Here is a 22,857-nt window from a genome sequence, read left to right as displayed (position 1 = left end):
AGAAAGGAAATTAGCTATGAAAGTTTGGATCAGTGAAGATGCAACAAGGATAACTGGGCGTTTACAATATGACAGCTGTACCAACCAAATCGTCGGCCTGGTTTTACCTATGAACAGTGCAAATGGAATGCCCGTGAAGTTATCTTACCCTGCCAATTCCGCCAAAATGATCGAGACTTACATTTTGGAAAACCAGTCAGCGTCACTGGCTTACGCTATAATGGCTCAACCAATTCAAAATGGGGCACCATCATTTTGCTTGTCTTTATATGGAACGGATAACAAGTTCACAGCAACTGATGTTGTTGCCAGATGGAATTACATAAGAAAAAGCGCTACAGAGTACGGTATTGAAATATTAGGATTTTCATCAGACGGTGATGGAAGATGTCTTAAGGCTATGCGACACGAGTCTAAAATTGCTGACTTTCCAATTTCCAAAGACCGCCCATGGTTCCAAGCTAACCCTAAACCTAAAGCTATCTGCGTTCAAGACACAGTTCACCTTGGCGCTAAAATGAAAACCAGGTTATACAAGGTATCTTCTATTATTCCTCTTGGTAATAAAATAGCATCAATGGGTCATCTTAACGTTCTCATTGAGAGCTTTCCTAAAGATTTGCACGGTTTGTCCATAACGGATCTCGAGGCTAAGGATAAAATGAATTTTAAGGCTGTAGAGAAGATCTGCGAAGAAAAGATAATCACTCTATTGAAAGAAGTTCCTGGAAGCGAAGGAACTGCTCAATATTTAAAAATCATGAAAAAAACATTGGGGACATTCTTGAATGGAGATTTATCGACACCTCAAAGGATATATGATATTTGGTACGTTTTGTTTTTTATGCGTGGCTGGCGTTCTTGGATAAACGATCATTCAGAGTACACTCTAAAAGACAATTTTATCACCTATAACACTTACGTCTGCTTGGAAATTAACGCCCATTCTTTAGTAACAATTATCGAGAAATTGAGGGAAGAACAATGCAATAATTTTTTCTTACCAAACCTGTACAGCAGTCAGACTTGTGAGAGCTTTTTCAGAGCCCTGCGCTCTATGACAAGCACTTTCTCTACGATAGTTAATTTTGGCATGCTTGACATTTTACATCGTTTGAAAAGAATTCAGTACCAAACGGATATAGTCAGCCAATGTAGTGACGCATATGCCTTTCCCCGCCACAAGTCAAATTCTTCGAACAACAACAATACGTTACCTTCTACCGAGGAGATAAATGACATAGTTAGCGAAGCTATGAAACACGCGTTAGCAGACTTGAGTAGCTTTGGCATAAATCTGAATTCGCAAGACCTCAATTGCAACTTAGTTCCAGTTAAAATGAAATGTACTGAAGTTGACGAAGATCTCGACGAAGGAGATGAGAGTTCTGTAGAAAATGAGGATTATATCGAGGATGTGTTGGAAAACTACGAATCTGATGAAGATATTTCCTCTGACTTGCATGAAGACCTGACTATTCTCAGGTCAAACGGTGGATGCAATCTCAAAGACTACACAATGGATCTTGGTTTAGAAGAATCCCTATTACCAATCGATAGCAGATTTGTCTATCTAACTACCAAAACAGGAAGGAAGATAATAGTTAGAAAAACCTCACTCATATGGTTACTGACCACATCTAACCACCGTCAAAGCAGTGATCGTCTATTAAGAGTCCAGGAAAAAAATTATTCTTGTTCCGAAGCTAAAGTTAAGAAGCCAAGGAATCTAAGTAAAGAAGAAAACATCAGTGTAGGAGACTGGACCATTTTTAAGAAATGTAACCAAAAAGGATTCCTGGTGGGTTTAGTCTTGGGGTTCTCTTATTTGACAGGTTCGGGCAAGGAAAGATAATACTCAAAGAATAGCGCTCCGACTAAGCCACCAAAGAAGTCCGCAAGGGGCCTGGGAGTTTTGTGCAATTGGTATACGTGGGACTTGCAAGGAACATTGCGTGTCGTGGACATGCATGCCCACGGCTACTTTGACATAAAATATTACCGTTTTACTATTCCAAGACCTGAAGTTAAATCAAACGCTTTGACATTGACCACCAATATAACTGAAAAATTAAAACTTTTTAAGTCTTGAATAATATTATAGAATATTATGAGTTTTAAATAAAAAATTCTTTTGATAATTTCCTTCTTCCATTGAGTACATACAAAGGCCTATGCGTAAACAACTTCAATTCACATTAAGGCCTATTATTGAATTTTTTGGGGCAAAACTAACAGATTTAACATTGCACTGAGTAGTATCTGTAAGTTTTTGGTGGTATATTTAGTAATAACATGTAAAATCTGGTAATGTGTTGTAATATCTTTTAATATCATCAAAATTATGTAGTCTAGCGTAATAAGTGAAGTGAAATATCAGTATCGTAATAAGATTAAAAATAGTGTAATACCTTGTATTACGGAGTAATACCTTGTATTACGGAGTAATACCTTGTAATACGGAGTAATACCTTGTAATACGGAGTAATACCTTGTAATACGGAGTAATACCTTGTAATACGGAGTAATACCTTGTAATACGGAGTAATACCTTGTAATACGGAGTAATACCTTGTAATACGGAGTAATACCTTGTAATACGGAGTAATACCTTGTAATACGGAGTAATTTTTATAGTACGATTTAATACTAGATAACACTTTGTAGTACGGTGTAATATTTTTGTAGTACCAACAAATATTCTGTAATCCAACGTAATAAGTGTAGTACAAATAATATCGTAATATATTTTGTAATAGCGTGTAATCTGTAGTACGGTGTACATTAAAATCAATAGTGGTTTCCCCCTCGAATAATTACGTGTTAATCGGTTAAGTAGAACCGGAGTTATTAAACGTTTTCTCGATTTTGTTTGCCATTTTCCAATATGGCGGAAATTCCTCCAATGGGAGAGTGTGGGAGACCACACCACGTTAAAGAGCGCCCAAAAATCTATAAGATCTGAAATTTTCAGCTTTGTTTCGGGTTAAAACCTATTTTTCCTGTACTAAAAAACATTCCTATTTTTACCAAGTTCAAGATCAGATGTTTGTGTGCCAATTAAGATATGCTGATTTTGTGATCTGGACCCCAAAAGGGATAAAAGTTGAAAGAATATTTCCAAATCATCAGTTCTACAACGATTAATTGGATAAAGCCAATATTTTTTCGACAAATGCATCTTTCCGGAGCTTGTGAGGTACTATTTCACAGCTAGTCTTCCCCGCCAAAAATGAACACAACTACCTCAAAACATGGAAAATACTAAAGCCCAAAAGAATGATAATCCATCTTATTGTTATTGTGGTCAAGAAGGAAAAATGATCGCCTGTGACAATGAAAATTGCCAGTACCGATGGTTCCTTTTTAAATGCCTAAGCATTAAAAAAGCTGCTAGCGCCAAGAGATGGGTTTGCCCGGAATGTTTGAAAGCTAAAGCTAATGAGACTATCACAAAACCCAGGGGTAGACCTAAATCGACTAAGCAAGTGTGATAGAAAAAATTTGGTTGTTTAGTTTCATAACATTTGCATTTTATTAAAAATTGCCGCTTTAAAAAATTCATTGGACAATTTTAAATGTTAAAATTTTACAACTTGTGATAATAAGATACTCATTCAAATTGCAATAAAAAATTTTTTATTGTGATATTCTACACGGCCGGTAGGCCCTTGTAGATATGACTTGATACCGTTTTGTAACGTTTAAGTAATATTCACCTGCTTTTGCTAATTTCCTATGGAGATTAACATGGGTTTTTCGTGATTTTTCCCCACCGATAACTTAAAAACTACAGCGAAGATACTTTTCGGAATTATCTTAAATTAACAATTAAGTATTCAGGGTGTGCTATCGGCCAGCTTGATCAAAACAATTAAGTCTAAGTATGTTAATTTTAGTTAATTACAGAAGTACGGCTTTGACCATCGTGATTGGACATAAAAATTAGCTAGATCTCTTGGAAAACTCAGTGTTACTACGTATCGGTAGTGTGGTGGTTATCACGTCTGCTTCACACGCGGAAGTTCCCAGGTTTAAGCCCTGGTGGATACATGTATTGACCATCGTGATTGGACATAAGAATTAGCTAGATCTCTTGGAAAACTCAGTGCTACCACGTATCTAATGTGCAGTGGTTATCACGTCCGCTTCACACGAGGAAGGTCCCAGGTTCAAGCCCTGGTAGATACATGTTTTGACCATCGTGATTAGGCGCTTGAATTAGCTAGATCTCTTGGAGAGCTCAGTATTACCACGTATCTATGGTGTAGTGGTTATCACGTCCGCTTCACACACGGAAAGTCACAGGTTCGAGCCCAGGTAGATACATGTTTTAACCATCGTGATTGGACATAATAATTAGTTAGGTCTCTTGGAAAACTTACCACAGACTTACCACGTGTCTGTGGTGTTGTGGTTATAATAAATATTTAACAATTATTTCACTTCACTTGGTTTAATAATGTGACATAGGTAGCGTACTTTTTCCCTACTTTTAAAACCATTAAACTAAGTAATATTAGAAGTTCAACGGATTGTCAAAAAAAGATGTTAAAAGCCACTGTAAATGGTGCTTAAATGCCTAATATTTCCTTAATACTTCCAAATAATATTAGTAAATGGCGTGAATTGATCATAGAAACGGGGTTAAAGTACACCCTAAATGATGTATTTTTTGGCACTGGAAAAAACAGCATATATGGTGTTTGAATGCACCATTATATTTTAGAATGCAAATGTATGACGGTAAAGCAAACATAATTATTCAAAATTTAATTACATTAAGACTGAAGTAACAGATATTATATAAAAACGTCTTGGTTTGGACCAAGGCCGAAAAACAAACGATATGTGTGAAGTTTATCAATTGACTGAAGTTTCAGATATTGAAATATTTTTCTAGTTATTTTTATCCACTCAATCCTTAATCAATATTTAATTCAATCAACTGATTTTACTGTTAATCGATCTAGTCCCTCTAAATTAATTGAAAAAATTACATATCTACGCTTTTTCAAGAACAATTTATTTCATGATAAAATGACAAACGTTTACCAGTGCACAAGAAACTTCGACAATCTTGTCTAATTTCGTTGCCCCCCCCCCCTTCATAATTTTTATTCAGATAGTCAATCGGTATGGTTGATTGGAGGATCCTAAATTTATTTCGTGTTAGCCCAATAACTCTCTAAACATACGAACATTAACAATCTTTCTTGTGTCACCTATTTCCTTTGGACTTAATTGTTTTTTATTTCTCGTGAAAGCCACTTCAACACAGAAAAACCCCACCGATTCGGTAATATTAAACCCACGATTAGCTAATATAAGATCACCCGGGATTATTTTTTGAAAATATTACATTCCTCTGTAATATCCCCCAAGCATCGAAAATGAATGAAACTGAGCCCTGCGGTGTTACACCTATCAAAAACTTCATAGTATTATTGTGTTTGCAATGGGACCACGTTTCCGCTCTAGCGTCTTTCGATAAAAATTTCAAAGCAGTCAATTATAACTACGACTTTTGTTTCCAAAAGCGGCTTTGAAGCAGTTAGGTATGCTTATATGTAATTCATCCCTTGAGGGCCATTAATTAAGTGTTCAAGTCTAACAGACATAATATCTAACCACTTATCAAAAATGCGTGAAATTGTAGAGGGGGAGACGTTAAATCTATACTCCAGATCCTTTACGTCTAAATCTAGTCGCAGTCGCAGAAAGCAAATCAAATATTCATGAAACTGTGTTAGCTTCGCATTTAAACTATTAGGTTGCATCATGAGTGAATCATATACTAGCTCCCTATAAGTTACTCAGCCACACTGGCCTAATGTATCCAGCATTTTCTTCCGAATAGTCGAGAGGAGGGGAGGCGGGTGAAAATGATAGTAGACGGCGCCCTCTCTTAGAAGTTAGGACTCTCAAATTTATATATCGAGAACTTTATCGTCTGCTTATAGAAATTTTCGGCTAGGTTAAGCGCGTGTCGGAGATAAGTTCTTCGTTAACGAACTTAAAGGACTAATTTTAAATGAATTTAGGGATATTTTTTAAATTTAGTTATGTCTTTGGTATCAATATTGCGGAAAAAACGGCTAGATATCCCAGATATCTCGTTACCGGTGAAGAAAAATGAGAGTAAAAAGACCATGGATAGGGCGACACAATATGATTGGACACTTAGTATGCAAAATATTCCAGTTATAAATTCGTTTGTTTCTGTAAAACCCAAATCAAGTGAACTATCCTTTGAAAATAAGAAAACAACGTCAGTTTCAACACAATGTTGCCTATTAACCGTTTCTGAAGAATCGTCACATGCATCGGTGCCAGTTAGTAAAATATTTAAATCATCGGGAACCCAATGTTGTTTAAAAGAGAATCATACTGCAATTATTATCCCAGTGGAAAAGAAACTGCAAACAGAAAATAAAAGAACCCGAGCTGATTGCAAAGCTCCACCAGTGGATGTAGGCAAGAGTCTTATTTTAAGAAATGCATACAGAGTTTTAGCAGAAGATGAAGCTTACTACACGCAACTTCAGTTTCATGTAAGTATATATTTATATATAAACTTATCATAATTAGTGTTTGAAAATTTATTTGATTATCTTAGACCAAGATTACGTGGGAGAAGAATTTTTAATAGTCACAGAGCTTCAGTCAATAGGAATTCTGGGTACAAAAATGGATCGAATTTCTTTAACAATAGGAAAGAGCGGAGACTGCTTATTATCAATTCTCTTTAAAAAAGCTGAAACGCGTAATATCATGAATGCTGAAGGTGAACTAGACACTGAAAAATTTAAAGAGCAACTTAACTATCTGTTACCATCAAGTCAAAATGTATTTTGCTCTGGCATTAATTTAAAATTAATTGAAAATGGAGAAACGCATTCTACAATGGTACGATATGATTATCCAACTGTCAGATATCAATCCAAAAAATGTCATGTTTACTACGCAGTCACGAAACCCTCAACGCTTAAGATAAAGCAATGTGTTAACTGTAAATATGCAACAAACTGCTTAAGAAAAGATACTTGGCGGAAACCCCCACAAGAAAATACAAGCGTCAAAGCATCACTAGTAACTTCAGTGTTGGAAACTTAACCCCCTCAAGTAAGAAGCTACGCCTAACAAGACTTAGGAAAGCAAAAACAATATTAAACCGAAAATTAGCAAAAGTGGAAGCTAAACTTAAATCTAGGGAAGTTGAACTTGACAGAGATCAATCCGATGAAACGGAAGCTATCACCGACTTCATTAATAATAACTGCACTGGCGAAATTAATTCGATTTTGAATAATCCTAAACTTTTGAGGAGAAGGAAGGAGTTGCTTAAGAAAGCGTGGGAGAAGGACTTCAAAATGAAAGAAAAAAATTACAAAGAAGAGTTTAGAAAAGACCAAGAAACATGTAAAACTGGTAAGAGGACAAACCGTTGGAGCGCAATTACTCTCAGGATTGCCTTGGCTATTTACTACCAAAGTCCAGCAGCTTTTAAGGCTATGAGAAGCTTCAAGATACTAAATCTACTGAGTGAAGCGACTTTAAAAATGAAATCAAAGAAGTTTTCATTAAAACCTGGGATAAACCAAGAATATTTAGCTGAAAAGGGAGAAAAGTACCGGGCCTTTCAGACGGAAAAGGAGAAAAAAGGTGATACAAAACCACAAGGCATAGGAGAAACGATTTTTGACGAGGGTTAAGTGATGGATAAAGTGATTTGGAATTCTAAATCTAACGAGTTCAAAGGTTTTGCCATGCCAAGAGAATCTTTCAATGACTTAAATGACATTTTTGAATCCAAGCACTCCAAAGCTCCCTCTGCTACACAGTATATCTTGCAATTTATCTGGAGGGATCTCACATCAGACTACCATCTCATTGGACCTTATTTCACCTCCTCATCATCGTCTCAGCAACATTTTGTTGCTGATGCTCTTTTTAAAACTTTGGAGGTGTTTCATGCCTATGGATTTTGTACTGTAGGGATAGTGTGTGATGGCGCTAGTGAGAATTTGGCTTTGATCAAAGGAACGCTTGGACTAAAGGGTCAAATACACAGGAAATCTAAGGTTCCATCCCAGTTTTCAGAATCTTTTTGCTATTGGAAACCTAATTTACTGGATTATATGCCCGTCACACCAGCTTAAAAGTATGGTCCAAGCCCTTTTCTCGTCCAAACCCAATAGACCTAAACAGTTCTCCAGAGGCGGTATAGATTTTGGTTGGCGTGATATTCAAGCTCTAAAGCGTAGAGAAGAAGCTACATTTGAGAGGAACGAAACTAGGTTTGTCCCAAAACTCCTTACCAGCTACATTATTAGAGATTCGTGGAACCGTTTGAACGTCACCCCCAGCAAGATCATGCAACAAGAACCGGTTTTATCAGAATTGTACGACTTTGCAATAGAGAGAATTGGTAAAGAAGAAGAGAGGAAAAGCGCAAAATTAACATAAGACTATTTAAGAGGTGCAATCAATTATTTGAAAAAGGTTTATTGGCGAAAGAGATGATAACTGTGGAAGATCTTAGTTGTATCGACTCAATTAAATTGGGATTTGCATATTTCGCGGATTGGGTTAACGAGGTGTTGGAAAACCCAGATATAAACTTGACCTCTCCTCTTCAAACAGAATTCTTAAGTTGGCAGGCCTGGGATTTACTAAGAATTTGTGTATACGGAATGATAGACTTATGTGAAGGTTTCTTATTACAATATCCTGAGTATTTCATCTGTTCACCACGAACGAGTAAATGGAAGTTCCATTGAAAGCTTTTTCTCCCAAGTTAAATACGCAGCAGGGAGCAAAACTTCGGGCGTTTCCTACGGAGCTGGCTTAAAAGCAGTGTTATGCAAAGGGAATATTCACGGTCATAATGCTAGTAACAGGAACATAAGGGACACTCATCTATACATCCAAAATGTTACTTTTTAAATTACATTTTCTATTGTTAAAATTAAGACTTTACAACCAGTGACTGGAAGCAAACATATGATTGGCTCATGCTTTTAAAAAATAAACAATTTTTAAAGGAACAAATGGTCTTTATTTGAAAAACAAACAAAATTAACACAACTATATTCAAACTCTTTGAAAATCTTTCTTTGGCGCACTCTAGCGCTTTTCCTTGTGGTTGTAAGAGGTTTGCCTTTATGAGCTTTGTAGCAAATTGGATTGGTGTTTTTGAGTAATACTTGTTCATTAGGTATAAAGGCTGAGACTTTGGATATCACAGTTTCATTTTCAGGATTGATTATTTTTTTAGGGAGCACAGTTTCATTTTCTAGTAGAGGAAAAATAGGTTTTAACCCTGAACAAATTGAAACAAAGCTGAAAATTTCAGATCTTATAGATTTTTCAGCGCTTTTTAACGTGGTGTGGACTCCCACACTCTGCCATTGGAGGGATTTCCGCCATATTGGAAAATGGCGAACAAAATCGAGAAAACGTTTAATAACTGCGGTTCTACTTAACCGATTAACACGTAATTAGGCTTCAATTGTAGATCGCCTTCAAAGACATAATTCACCTCTTAAGATATTTTGTCGCACAACTAACCGGAAGTTCACAATCTGACCCTGTAGATTAGCCTCATATAAAAATGGGGATTTAAAGCATTTATGGTTTCTATTTTCAGAATACGTTTCCAAAATTTAACATATAGTTCCTATTACTGACAAATTTTGTTTCTTTTCTGACAAGAGCTATAATGTATAGTAAGGGAGAGGGTAAAACGGCCTTTTTACAATCATAAAACGTAATGTTTTAATATATTCCATTGTTCGCCCACACTTGTCAATACGGCTAAAGTTGAGTTAAAGCGTGTGAAACAAACATGACATAACCAAGTGTATACTTTAAATGAAGATTATGGAATTGAGCTTTTGAATCAGCTTCTTTTCCACCAAGAAGTGTGGCAGCAAAGCAACATTCAAATAGAGTTCATCACCAAGTTCAAACGTGACCTGGAAGCAGCCTAGATGCTAGAGAATGGGGTTGGAGACAGGTAGGATCTGAAATCAAACCAATCGTTACCACTCTACAACCTGCTCCAGCTGAGCTTCTGCAGATGATCCCTCGTAAATGCAAGGAAGTCTGTGACTTGAAATGTGAATGCGGTAAAACTGGCCCAGTCTGTTCTTCAATTTGTAGACAATGCAAGGGAGTGTCTTGTTCAAATGAACATAGAGATTTTGAGGCTCAACTTCAAGTAGAGGCCTATGATTAAACTTATGAACAAAAATGAGCAGAAAACCCAACCTTTTAAATAACAATAAGGTCAAGGGTCAGAATATAAAACCAACCGTGACAGCAAACACGAGAAAAACTCAATACTCTATGTAAATTATGTTTGTTAAAATCGGGCCTTCACGGGTCAACTTTAGAAATTTAGCAGGTCATGGCTCCATGGAAAATAGACCCTTTCAATAGTAAACAATCTGGCGTGAAGCCCTACCCCATCCTTTGAAATCAAACTGGTACTCCCTTTCGAAAAACGTTCCATCCAAGCCCACCGAAAAACCCATAGCGTCACTGACCGCTATAGATAGCATGGCCCCAAAAAGGGCATGAAAATAACCTCTCGAACATAGGGGAAGGAACTAGTAATTCTCTCCGAGAAACCCTTTTTTCAATGTACAAATGACCACAATCTTGTAGCAACCTTTAGGGAGAAGACCAAACTTCTCAAAATAAAAATTAGTTAAACCAAGAAAACTTGTATTTTTCTTCACAACAAAAACTTAGAATTTCAACTTTAAAGAAATTACCTCCAACCAAAATTAGACTTAGTTTAGTAGATTAGCAACTATAAATTGGATTTTTCAGTCGGTTCAGTTTATAAGTAGTAGCTCTCCCAAAACATGGTCAGAATTAGTAGCCAGCCTTAGTAATAAGCTTTATGGTGCCTCCAGAAACCCGGGAAAAACCTTGGATATTTAGATAAACCGCGCGCAAGAACTGTCGGTTCGTAAAACAAAATTCAAGTATGGATGAACTTAAAAAAAAAGTGGATCGGCGGATGCCTTAACAACGGCGCAATTAGATTTAGTAAAGTTAAAAACAATTAGAACAAAAGCTAGAAGTGCGGTAACGAGAATACAAAACTCATTAAAAGCGCTATTAGCCGATAATAATACGGCTTTAGAAGATCTGGAAGATCAACTCGCTCTTTTTAAACAAAATGAAGAAACGCTACAAGATTTAAATAGCAAAATAAAAGACTTAATCCCAGCAAGGGACCAAACAACCATCGACGCCGAATAAGAAAAAGTTGAAAATATACAAGACGAAATCACCCTACTAAAATCAAAGGTGAATAGAAAAATTCAACAAATTCTTACGGCATCTTCAAGAGCCAACTCGGTCAGTGGATCAAGCACCTCGACCATCTATACCCCATCAATCCCAACAGTAACACGAAATGGAGTTGGGCAACAGAACAACGCAGCTACCGGAAACAACGGACCGATCATCGGGTCACAATCGTCAGCGGCTGCTAACACAAATTCTCCAGCAAACATCATAGCGAACCCTCCACCAAGCACCAACTTTAGGACGGCCTCAAAACTACCAGCGTTGGAGATCAGCAAATTCTCCGGCGACTTCATGCAGTGGCAAGGATTCTGGAGCCGATTTGAACTAGCCGTAAGCAAGGAAAATTTATCTCCCGTTGAAAAACTTAGTCAATTAGAATCACACTTGTCGGGAGAGGCTAAAGAATCATTAAGAGGCCTACGCGCGTCAGACGCGAGTTATGACGAAGCGGTAAAAATATTGAAAAATAGATATGATATGGTTAAACACACTCATATGCAAGTGTTATTAAATTTAGAGCCAGTGCATGACGTCAATAACATTAAGGCCTTACGCCAATTATATGACACGTGTGAAGTCAATTTAAGAAGCCTAAGATCTTTGGGGTTAGATACCTCACTTTGTGGATATTCAGTATGTCCAGCTATCATTAAATGTTTACCCAATGAAATTAGACTGTTCTACAGTTTAGCCCGAAAAAATGACGGGGACTGGAATATAGAAAAATTAATGGAATTTTTAAAAGACCAAGTAGAGGGAAGGGAAACATCCGCCATCCTCGGTATGAATGCCAAAGAAAAATCAAAACCAAAACAGTTCAAACCGTCTAACGATAGTCAAAATTTAGCCACCGCCACTGCGCTCCAAACAACCGTTAATTATAAACAAAATCAGGGTCAAACTAGGGGTTTATACTATTGTATCTTTTGCGAGGTGGACAACCACTCGAGCTCAAATTGTTACAAGTTTAGCTTAGAAGAAAAAAGAAAATTGATCCAAGATCAAGAAAAAGAAAATTGATCCAAGATCAAGAAAAAGAAAATTGATCCAAGATCAGGAAAGGTGCTATATTTGCATTAAATGGAGACATTCCTCTAAGGAATGCCATTAGAACGTGTAAAATTTGTGATGGAAGACATAATGCCGCAGTTTGCTATAAAAATAATTGCAACAAAAAATTAGAGGGAAAACCTAGAGAATCCCACAAAGAAAAGGGAAAGGATGAAAGGGGGGGTCACAACCTTAACAGTAACGTCCCCTCATTTAGATATGGGCTCAGTTTTACTCCAAACGGCTAAGGATACGGCCCAGCACAATGAAAAAATAGGAAAAGAATTAGGGGTAAGAATATTGTTAGATGGAGAAGCGCAGGCCACCTTTATTAGAGAGGAGGTTGCGCAACAATTAGATTTGCCAATAGTAGGGGAACAAACAGTTACAGTGTACAACTTTGCCAATAAAACCCCTAGCGTAGAGAAAAGAAAATTTGTGAAATTAAACGTACAAAGCGCGGTAGATCCGTGTAAAAAATTAGAAATTACTGCCGTGGTTTTACCATACTTGTGTGAAGCCATAGCCACCACCGAATTCAAACAAGTGGAAAATTTAATGAATAAAAAGGGGTTAAAATTATGCGATCCCCGAGCCAAGCGAAATTAGGCGAGACAAACATTGAAATATTGGTAGGTGGGGACTTCTACTGGGAGTTCGTCACGGGAAATGTGCAAAGATTCACAAAAAATCTAGTTTGTTTAGAAACAAATTTAGGATGGGTCATACAAGGTCCAACAAACAAACCTCAAGTTGAGCTAAACAACAATGTTGTAAAGGTAGGATTCGTTAACATAGGTAGACCTCGCCCATCGGACATGATGAAATCGCTTTGGGAATTGGAAGCCCTGGGTATTGACGGGAATCCCCAGCAAGAACCCTTAGAGTCAGATGTTATGAAACATTTTAGAGAAACAGCAGAAATTAAAGAGGGCAGATATAGCGTCAAATTTCCATCAACTTAGCAGTAGCGACACATAGAATGAAACCTTTAATTAGGAAGTTTAAATTAGAACCGGAATTGTACTCAGATTACAAAAAAGTGATCGAGGAACAATTAGAGCAAGGAGTAGTAGAGAGGGTTCCCCATCCAGAATTAACGCAAAATAAAATAGGAACATACTATATGCCACATCAACCAGTTTTGAAAAAGGATCGTCTTACGACCAAATTACGCGTCGTTTATGACGCGTCTTCCCACGATAAAGGTGAACCATCATTGAATGATTCCCTCAGTAGCGGAGCTAATTTAAACCCTGATCTTTTGTTATTGCTACTCAGATTTAGAAAACACCCTATAGCAATAACAGGCGACATTGAGAAGGCTTTTTTACAGGTGGCAATAGCGGAAGATCAGCGAGACTCTGTTTGGTTTTCATGGGTTAGCGAAAAGGACGGCAAAATAAACGAAAACAAATTTGGAACGCCTTGGATGACTAGTGTGCCATTTGGTGTAACATCCAGCCCCTTCTTGTTAGCAGGAACGATTAAAATCCACATAGAAAAATATAAAGATGAAAAACCCCAAGCGGTAGAAGTTTTAGACAATGATTTTTATGTCGATGGCTTAACCAGCGGCGAAGATAGCGTAAAAGGGGCGTTCCAGCTTTATAAACAAATAGGGGAAATAGTTAGAGATGCTAACATGAAACTTAGAAAATGGCAGTCTAACTCAAATGAACCTATGGAAAAGCGAAAATATGTCGGGGGACAATTGTAAATTATTATTCGAAGGTCAAGCAGAATCTGAAAAACAAAAGGTTCTAGGCTTAGTATGGGATCCCAAGACGGACACATTCTCATTTGATTTAACAAGCCTATTAGAAACCCTGAAAAACGTGAAGGAAACCAAAAGAAACGTCCTTAGCATGGTCGCTCAAATATTTGATCTCATGGGGATTTTGTCACCGTTTACCTTTAGAGCCAAAATCTTGCTTCAACAGTTATGGATAAAAAATGTAGCCTGAGATGAGACAATAGAGGGTGAATATGGAAAAATATTTAGAAACTGGTATGGGGAAATGCCCGATGTTAGAAAAATTTCGATAGACCGGTGCTATTTTAAGGGACCCAGAAAGAATATTTCAAATATGTCACTGCATTGTTTTTGCGATGCAAGTTTAAAGGCTTATAGTGCAGTGATATACTTGCGTTACGTAGTAAATACCACAGAAGTTAGGGTATCGTTAGTAAACTCTAAGGCAAGGGTGGCCCCGTTGAAGGAGATTAGTTTACCCAGGCTAGAATTAATGGGTTGCGCAATAGGCGCGAGGTTAGTCGACTTCACTAAAGAAGCCTTTAATCAAGATGAGTTAGACAAATTCATGTGGACGGATTCAATGATAGCTCTAAATTGGGTTAGAAGTGACAAAGACATTTGGAAACCCTTCGTTTCCAATAGGGTAAAAGAAATACAGAAATTATCTGACCCAAAATGTTGGAACCATTGTCCAGCCGAACAAAACCCAGCGGACTTACCCACCAGGGGGTCTAAGATAAACGAACTAGTGAATGGCAAAATCTGGTGGGAAGGTCCCACCTGGCTCAAGGAGGAAAAATCAAATTGGCCCTTAGTTAAATCTCCATTAGAATTAAATACAGATTTGGACGAAATAGAATGCGAAAAAAGAAAAACCGTGTTAGTAATTAGATGCGAAGACAATCATAGCATAACCAAATTGATAGACCTTAAAAACTACAGTTCTATCTACAAGCCTTTGCGGCATACGGCTTACATATTTAGATTTATTAATAAATATAAGAAAATCCAGATTAATGAGGGACCTATTAAAGCCAACGAGCTCGCGAGAGCGGAATTGGAATGGATAAAGGCCACTCAAAAAATTGACTTAAGTGAGGAAATAGAAACTATAAGAACAAGGAATAAAATTAATAACTCGTCAAAATTTGCCTCACTCAGAGCAATATTAGATGACCAAGGAATTTTAAGAGTAGGCGGCAGGCTTGAAGAGTCTAGTGTAAGTTACGCTATTAAACATCCTATAATATTAGAAAAGTCCAATAAATTATCAAATTTACTAATGAAAAGAAGTCACGAAGAAGTATGCCATTCTGATGTACAAGATACTATAACTCAAGCACGCGAGAGATATTAGATCATAAAAGGTAGACAATTAGAAAAGAGTATAGTGGGTGGGTGTTTGCTTTGCAAGAGACACATGGCAGTAGCGGGAGACGCTCCCATGGCTAACCTACCTAAAGAAAGAATAGAAGAAACACCTTGTTTCCAAACCCTGGGCGTAGATTTCGCGGGGCCCTTATTTGTAAAAATCGACGGTAAAACAGAAAAGAGCTACATTTGTCTTTTCACGTGTGCAGTGTCACGCGCAGTGCACTTGGAGTTAGTGGCTTCCCTGTCCACCCACGAATTTTTATTGGCCTTCTCGAGAATGGTCTCAAGAAGAGGCATTCCTCATATTGTCTATAGTGACAACGGGAAGACCTTTAAAAAGGCGGACAAGGACATAAAAGAAATTTGGAAAGTTATTAGAGACCCCGATGTTTTGAACTATTTTGGCAAAAAAGGTGTAGAATGGCGTTTTATAACGGAGAGAGCGGCATGGCATGGGGGTTACTGGGAAAGATTAGTAAGGTCAACCAAAACAACATTAAGAAAAATTTTAGGAAAAGCCGCGTTAACATTTACTGAAATGGAATCAATGTTAATAGAAACAGAAGCGGTCATAAATGCAAGACCTATAACTTTTGTTTTTAATGACGTTGGGGAACCCAGTCCCCTGACACCGTCACACCTACTATTGGGTAAGCGCGTGACGTGTCTACCCCCTCTGAAAATTAAAGAACAAAAAATACCAGCCTCAAGAGAGGACTTTACTAAAAGGCAAAAATATAGGTTAGCGTTAAACGAAAGACTCTGGAAGAGATGGAGAGTAGAGTATTTACTTGAATTAAGATCGGCTCACCACAGCTTGTTAGATAAGAATAGAAAAGCAATTAAAGTGGGAGATGTAGTTCTCATCCACGAGGATATGGTCAAAAAACACATGTGGAATTTGGGCCTAATTAAAGAGGTCATAATAGGTAGAGACGGAAAGATAAGGTCATGTGTGTTAAAAACAAGTAAAGGCAATGAAATTCGTAGGCCTGTTCAATTGCTCTACTCTCTAGAAGTCAATGATCATAATGATGTAACTTAGTGCATGTATAAATTTGTGTATAGTTTTTTGTGTATTTGTATTTTTGTATTTTTAATCTCAAAAACTTGTGAAATTTAGTATTTTTGTATTTTTTAATTTTTCAAAATTGTGTAAATATTGGGATCATTCAAATTAATTCATTTAAATGTTAGATATTGTATGATTTGTAAACTAGAATTTTTGTAAAAATTATTTGAATTGTATAATAATTAAGAGTTCAAAATTGTGCAAATATTGGTATCATTCAAATTAATTCATTTAAATGTTAGATATTGTATGATTTGTAAACTAGAATTTTTGTAAAAATTATTTGAATTGTATAATAATTAAGAGTTATGTTAAAATCTGGAAAGACTACGTCTTTCGGTGGGGAGTGTAAAATATAAAACCAACCATGACAGCAAACACGAGAAAAACTCAATACTCTATGTAAATAATGTTTGTTAAAATCGGGCCTTCACGGGTCAACTTTAGAAATTTAGCAGGTCATGGCTCCATGGAAAATAAACCCTTTCAATAGTAAATAATCTGGCGTGAAGCCCTACCCCATCCTTTGAAATCAAACTGGTACTCCCTTTCGAAAAGCGTTCCATCCGAGCCCACCGAAAAACCCATAGCGTCACTGACCGCTATTCTACAGGGCCGGTAGGCCCTTGTAGATATGACTTGATACCCGTTTGTAATGCTAAACGAAAAAATCACCTTTTTAGGGTTAGCGTCCCATAGAAAAAGCATTACATTTTACCCGGTTTTTTAGGGAAATTGTCATAGGCGATACGGAAAAACTACAGCGAAGTTAGTTTTCGGAATACTTTCAAATTAACACGCATTAACTAAATGAGAAACTTACCTGTTTAGTTTTTAAATAAATGAAGTCTAATTTTTTTAACTAATTAATTATGCCTCGAATTCCCTATTTCATGGCAGACGACAGTAAGAAAGTTTATTTCATAGCAGACGACAGTAAGAAAGTTTATTTCATAGCAGACGACAGTAAGAAAGTTTATTTCATAGCAGACGACAGTAAGAAAGTTTATTTCATAGCAGACGACAGTAAGAAAGTTTATTTCATAGCAGACGACAGTAAGGCAACGCTAATTAATTTTTTACCTCTCCGAGTGCCGTATGTCACGGAGAGGTTCTAATTTCGACGTGTCTGTCTGTGTGTCTGTCTGTTGTTATTGACTTACACCCCAGGGGACCGCGTTCGCAGTTTTCAAATCGGAGCAAACGTTTTCCCAAATTCCGGACCGCATTTACAGTTCCCGGAAATTTGGAAAATTGTATTCCACTTACCATAGCTAATATCCATTACCTGTCTAACACCACCATCCTCTGGCCATTTGTCCATCTCATATTGACACCAGTCTTTACCCACTGGCTTCTATAGTCCACCATCATTTTGGCTCTTTTTCCATGCCACATGGACACCAGTCTGTACACACTGGCTTCTACACACCACCATCTTCTGGTCTTTGTCCATCCCACATGGAACATCAGTCTGTAAACACTGGCTTCTAATGCCCACCATCTTCTAGTCTTTGTCCATCCCACATGGACACCAGTCTGTACACACTGGTTTCTACACACCACCATCTTCTGGTCATTGTTTTTGTCCATCCCACATGGACACCAGTCTGCACACCTGGCTTCTACTCCATCATCATCCTTAAGGTTAAGACATACGCGGCGCTCGGCCAGGGTTACGAAAAACGTCCGGCCTCCCTAAGGTGGGGCTTCCACCAAAGCTTCACGCAATTGCGCTGTCCTTATCCATAGCTGCGATTCGAAACCCTTATATACTACCTATTTTAGTAAGGCGAAGCAATCGGCGTATGCTTCATTTCAAGCGCCAATATTATTCAAGTCTCTCAAGAATGTTTAATTGTTCTTTTTTAAAGCGATGTAACGTTCAATAAGGCGAATAACTAACGAAGAAAATATTAAATAAAAAATATTTAAGATAATCTTGTTTCTCAATTCAAAATTAATACGGAAAGAGTTAAAAAGCAGTCTATGTTATTGTCTGTGTGTGTCCGTCCGTTGTTACACTAGTGCCGCAGTGCGCTGCGTTAGAAGTTCGTTTTGTTTTGATGTGTAAAGAAATCCTACAGAACCATAATATTCCCTTTATCCTTAATATAAAGTGAATATGATGAAATATTTTTCGTAATTATGAAAGTGTTAACAGCTTCACTATGGCCATGCGGAATGTCATGCCATAAACTAGAATATGTGCATCAGGGTCCACCAAACAAAGTGTGGGGGGAAAATACTGATGAAAATGCGAGACCCCTATGCAACCAAATTAAGTTTAAATATTTTCTATCAAATTGTCCTACTGAAATAAGCTCTAATCAAGTAATAGACTATCTAAAAACTCTGGGTATTTCACACTGTAATGTTGCTTTGTATCCACAAGAAAATACATGGTCTCAAGCCTATGTAATTGAATGTACGAAACGACAGGATGACATTATCCTTAAACTGGAAAATTGGCCTGTACCATACCGAATACAGAGATTCCATGACAAAAAACGTAGTGCTCAAACTGGGCCCCGTTTCGATGAAGTTTGACTCTCAAATTACATGGCAGTGGTGGTTGATGGTCCACAAACTATATCTAGAAACAACAGTAAGAGGCAGATAATCCAGCACTTAATATATCATTGCTTAAAGGGCTCAAAATAGCCCATTTAAACATCAGAAGCCTATCTCTCCACATCATTGATGTAGTATTTCTCCTGAAAGAATTCTCCCTGGACATACTTGGACTATCCGAGACCTGGTTGAAAGAAAATATTCCCGATAAAGTTACTGAGATTCCCGGCTACATATTTGTTAGAAAGGACAGGACAAATAAACGAGGCGGGGGTGTTGGCATATATATTAAAGAAGGACTAAATATATCTGTAGAAAATATTGCAACTGATGATGAAACCGTAGACTCAAACCTGGAGGCTCTATGGATAACCCTTGAGGAAAAAAACTGTAAGCGACTCTTAATAGGCGTTTGCTATCTTCCCCCGTGTGGAAACCATAAGGCATCCTACCAGGATCTAAAGGCACAACTACAGGTGCTATCGCAAGACAATCGAAATCGGGAAATTATTTTTCTCGGTGATTTTAATACAAACCTACTCACACCAAATACCACGAACTGCCAAAACCTCAAGACCTCTACCTTTGGCTTTCAACAACTAGTTGTACACCCAACAAGAATAACACTAACAAGCAGCACGCTGGTTGATCATATATATACGAATGATCCACTGAAAATATCACTAGTAACAAATATTCCACTGGGCATTTCTGACCATGACATGACTCTGCTTGTGAGGAAAAGATGTCCAAAGGTTGAGAAACGAATCTGCAGTGTGCGAAATTATCGCAAAATGAATATAGACTTATTCATAGAAGATATCTGACATAGCCTTAGGACCGAAACATGGGATGCTGCTGATATAGACACTGATGTGGCCCTGCTTAATTCTACAATTGTCAATGCACTGAATATACATGCTCCGAAAGTAATGAGAAGGATTAGCACATCCGACCCACCCTGGTTGACTAAAGAAGCAAAATATCTTATGCATCAACGCGACGTATATCTCCGGAAGAGTCGAATCCCGGGACAAAGATACTACTTTACTCAATATAAAGCATATAGGAACTTGGTAAACGAGAAGATCCGACTAGGAAAACGATACTACTTCCAGAATAATATAAATATTAACGAAACTGGGACAGCACAAGCATGGAAAACTTTAAAACCCTTCCTAAAAACTAAACTGCGAAAGAGGATATGTTGAAACAAGTCAACACACAAGGAAGATGCTCAAGTCTAGATATCATACGAATAAGATATTGAAGGAGAGAAGGAACCAATCAGTGTTTCTACAATGCTTTTTGAAACCCTTAAACCTGTTTACAAAATATATATTTTTGGCCTTTTATTGGCAATTGGTGCACTTGTAATTGAACTTTCTTTGGGATTTTACTTTAGCAGGTTCTAGAAAGTTTTAAAATATAAACCTTCATTCATGCCATCTTGATTAGTTCTTCTATGTGCTAATTTTTATCAACTTCGATTCGTAGGAGGAACTTAAGAATTTAAAATAATTGTTGGAAAAACTGATTAATCTGTGATAAGAACCATTATCTCATACTTCATTGAGAGACTTCATCTGCCTATAGTTTGGATACTCAAAAACATTTGTGAATAGCGAATCTAGTTATCAAAAATGTCATTCTTATCTCTATTTTCCTAACTAAATAATTGGTTCGGAAATTGTTTCAGTTGTCAAAAAGCAAAAGAGACAACAATGCAGTATTGCAGATATTTGGAAGGTGGCACTAGTTTCACCTATACACTGTTAAAAATAATAAAATAATAATAATAAAAAAACATTTTAACAAGTAATAAACAATACCAGACTTTACCGTTGGATTAACAGGATATTTACTATAAGCAACAGTAAAAATGTAATAATTTTATTAACTGTACATTGAGCAGTAAATGTTCAATAAATAACAAGAAAGTTACTGTTATCTTAATATACCGTACCATCAACAATAAAGTAATAGTATGAATACTGTTGATTAAAAATACTATAAAATCGGGTGTACCTCATATGAGCTGTTCCCTGTAGAGCAGTTCTCGAAATAGCAACCGCGATTCCAAAAAAAACAGTGAAGTTTTTCAAAACTGCTGTTTTAGAAATAGCGGCCGCTATTTTAAGAAATAGCAGTGTTTGTCTTGAGTTTCGAGCATTTCTTAACAATACACTTATATTCGTTCGTTTCAAATACTACCTTTTCCGTGATCATTTAATCAGGAATATGACCTAATAAAACATCATCTTTTTTGGTAGATAATTGTAAACAGTAATTGTTTGGAAAAGGCATATTATAATTCGAGAAAGGTTACTATATTCGGAAGTAGATAATTGTAAACAGTAATTTTTTGGAAAAGGCATATTATAATTCGAGATAGGTTATTTTCTTTTGGAAGTAGATAATTGTAAACAGTAATGTTTTGCAAAAGGCATATTATAATTCGAGAAAGGGTATTTTATTTCGGAAGTAGATAATTGTAAAAAGTAATTTTTGGAAAAGGCGTAACATTGTCACACAATTTCCAAAATATTACTAACCTATCCTAACCTAACCTGACCTAATACTATTTAGTTGAAATAATCAACTTGAACCTAACCAAATTATCCATATCTGAACTAGTTCTTTTTGAGTTCATATAACCCAGCTGGGCCAGCTTACACCATAATAAACAACTATAGTTTTTGGCATATCTGATTTTCCGCTCTTTAGAGAACTGCTGTAACGCTACGCCGCGTTTACAAGAACCGCTGTATCGGTAATTTCTGTAATGGGTAAACTGCCATTTCGGGAACCGCTATTTAGAGAACTGTTCTTACGAGGACCGCTATTTTGAAATCCGCTCATATGGGAACTGCTCATATGAAGGCTTCCCGTAAAATCAAAACTAAGCAATAGTAGAAACGTTGTCGTTTAGAAATATCGTAACATCAACAATAAATTATCAGAGATCAACTGGGAGGATGCTGTTAGTTAGGAATAACATATCATTAATGGTATTCTTTGCATTGGGTTTCGTACTACTCCATATGTAATATATTCAAATAATTTCACCTTTTTTCTCTGTTAGGATATTATTTACTAATATTTATTTATTATTTAACGAGCAATATTCTACGTATCAGTTATGCCAGATTGAGGGAAATTTCCCATATCTTGAGAAATTTTTACTCCTAAAAACGGTAAAAAGGGAAAAGGCAAAAGGCAAATTCTACCAAAAATTTGCTAAATCTAGGGAAATTCCATGATAAGAAATATTTCATTGAAAACCAACAATTTCAACATAAAAAATTAATCAACTTAATCAAAATCATTTATTAATTGCTACTGTTTTTAGTAATTTCCAAATCCAAACATTGAATTATTGAAAGTCGTCTGCTAAATAACTGACCCATTGTGGTCGTTACGAAAATACATCGCTAAAAACACTTGTCATGCTATGGGTACGTTCAGTAACCCTCTTTGATGACAGCGCTTACTAAGCGATGTCAGATTTTCCCTACTATACGCTTTTTCGCGTTTCCGGTTTTGACGTCATGATGCTCAGCGCTTACCTATCAAAAAAACCATCTAATCGATATGGTTTTTTTGATGGTGTGACGTAACGCGTGATTGTTGAACACTTGACGCACGAAAATTTGGCGCTGGATTATAAATTTAAATTCCAATTATGCTATTCCTA

The 22,857-nt window shown here is 36.8% G+C and overlaps 2 protein-coding genes across 2 annotated transcripts; both read left to right on the top strand.

Annotated features, from left to right (window-relative positions):
- The first annotated feature begins 12,600 nt into the window (after positions 1 to 12,600).
- Positions 12,601 to 14,101, top strand: LOC149640474 (uncharacterized). The gene is made up of 3 exons (XM_089850678.1): positions 12,601 to 12,853; positions 13,018 to 13,267; positions 13,381 to 14,101. The coding sequence occupies exons 1-3, from the start codon at positions 12,601 to 12,603 to the stop codon at positions 14,099 to 14,101; spliced, it is 1,224 nt and encodes a 407-aa protein (XP_089706804.1).
- A 301-nt stretch (positions 14,102 to 14,402) lies between these two features.
- LOC149640473 (uncharacterized) lies at positions 14,403 to 15,497 on the top strand. The gene has a single exon (XM_089850677.1). The coding sequence runs from the start codon at positions 14,403 to 14,405 to the stop codon at positions 15,495 to 15,497; it is 1,095 nt and encodes a 364-aa protein (XP_089706803.1).
- The last annotated feature ends 7,360 nt before the right edge of the window (positions 15,498 to 22,857 follow it).

The sequence above is a fragment of the Phalangium opilio genome, unplaced genomic scaffold (assembly GCF_054372755.1).
Source record: "Phalangium opilio isolate 3A_F unplaced genomic scaffold, DU_Popi_V2 ptg000093l_1, whole genome shotgun sequence".
In the NCBI taxonomy this organism is placed as follows: domain Eukaryota; kingdom Metazoa; phylum Arthropoda; class Arachnida; order Opiliones; family Phalangiidae; genus Phalangium; species Phalangium opilio.
Note: the sequence above shows the minus strand (reverse complement) of the source record. Positions and strands in the feature narration are given on the sequence as shown.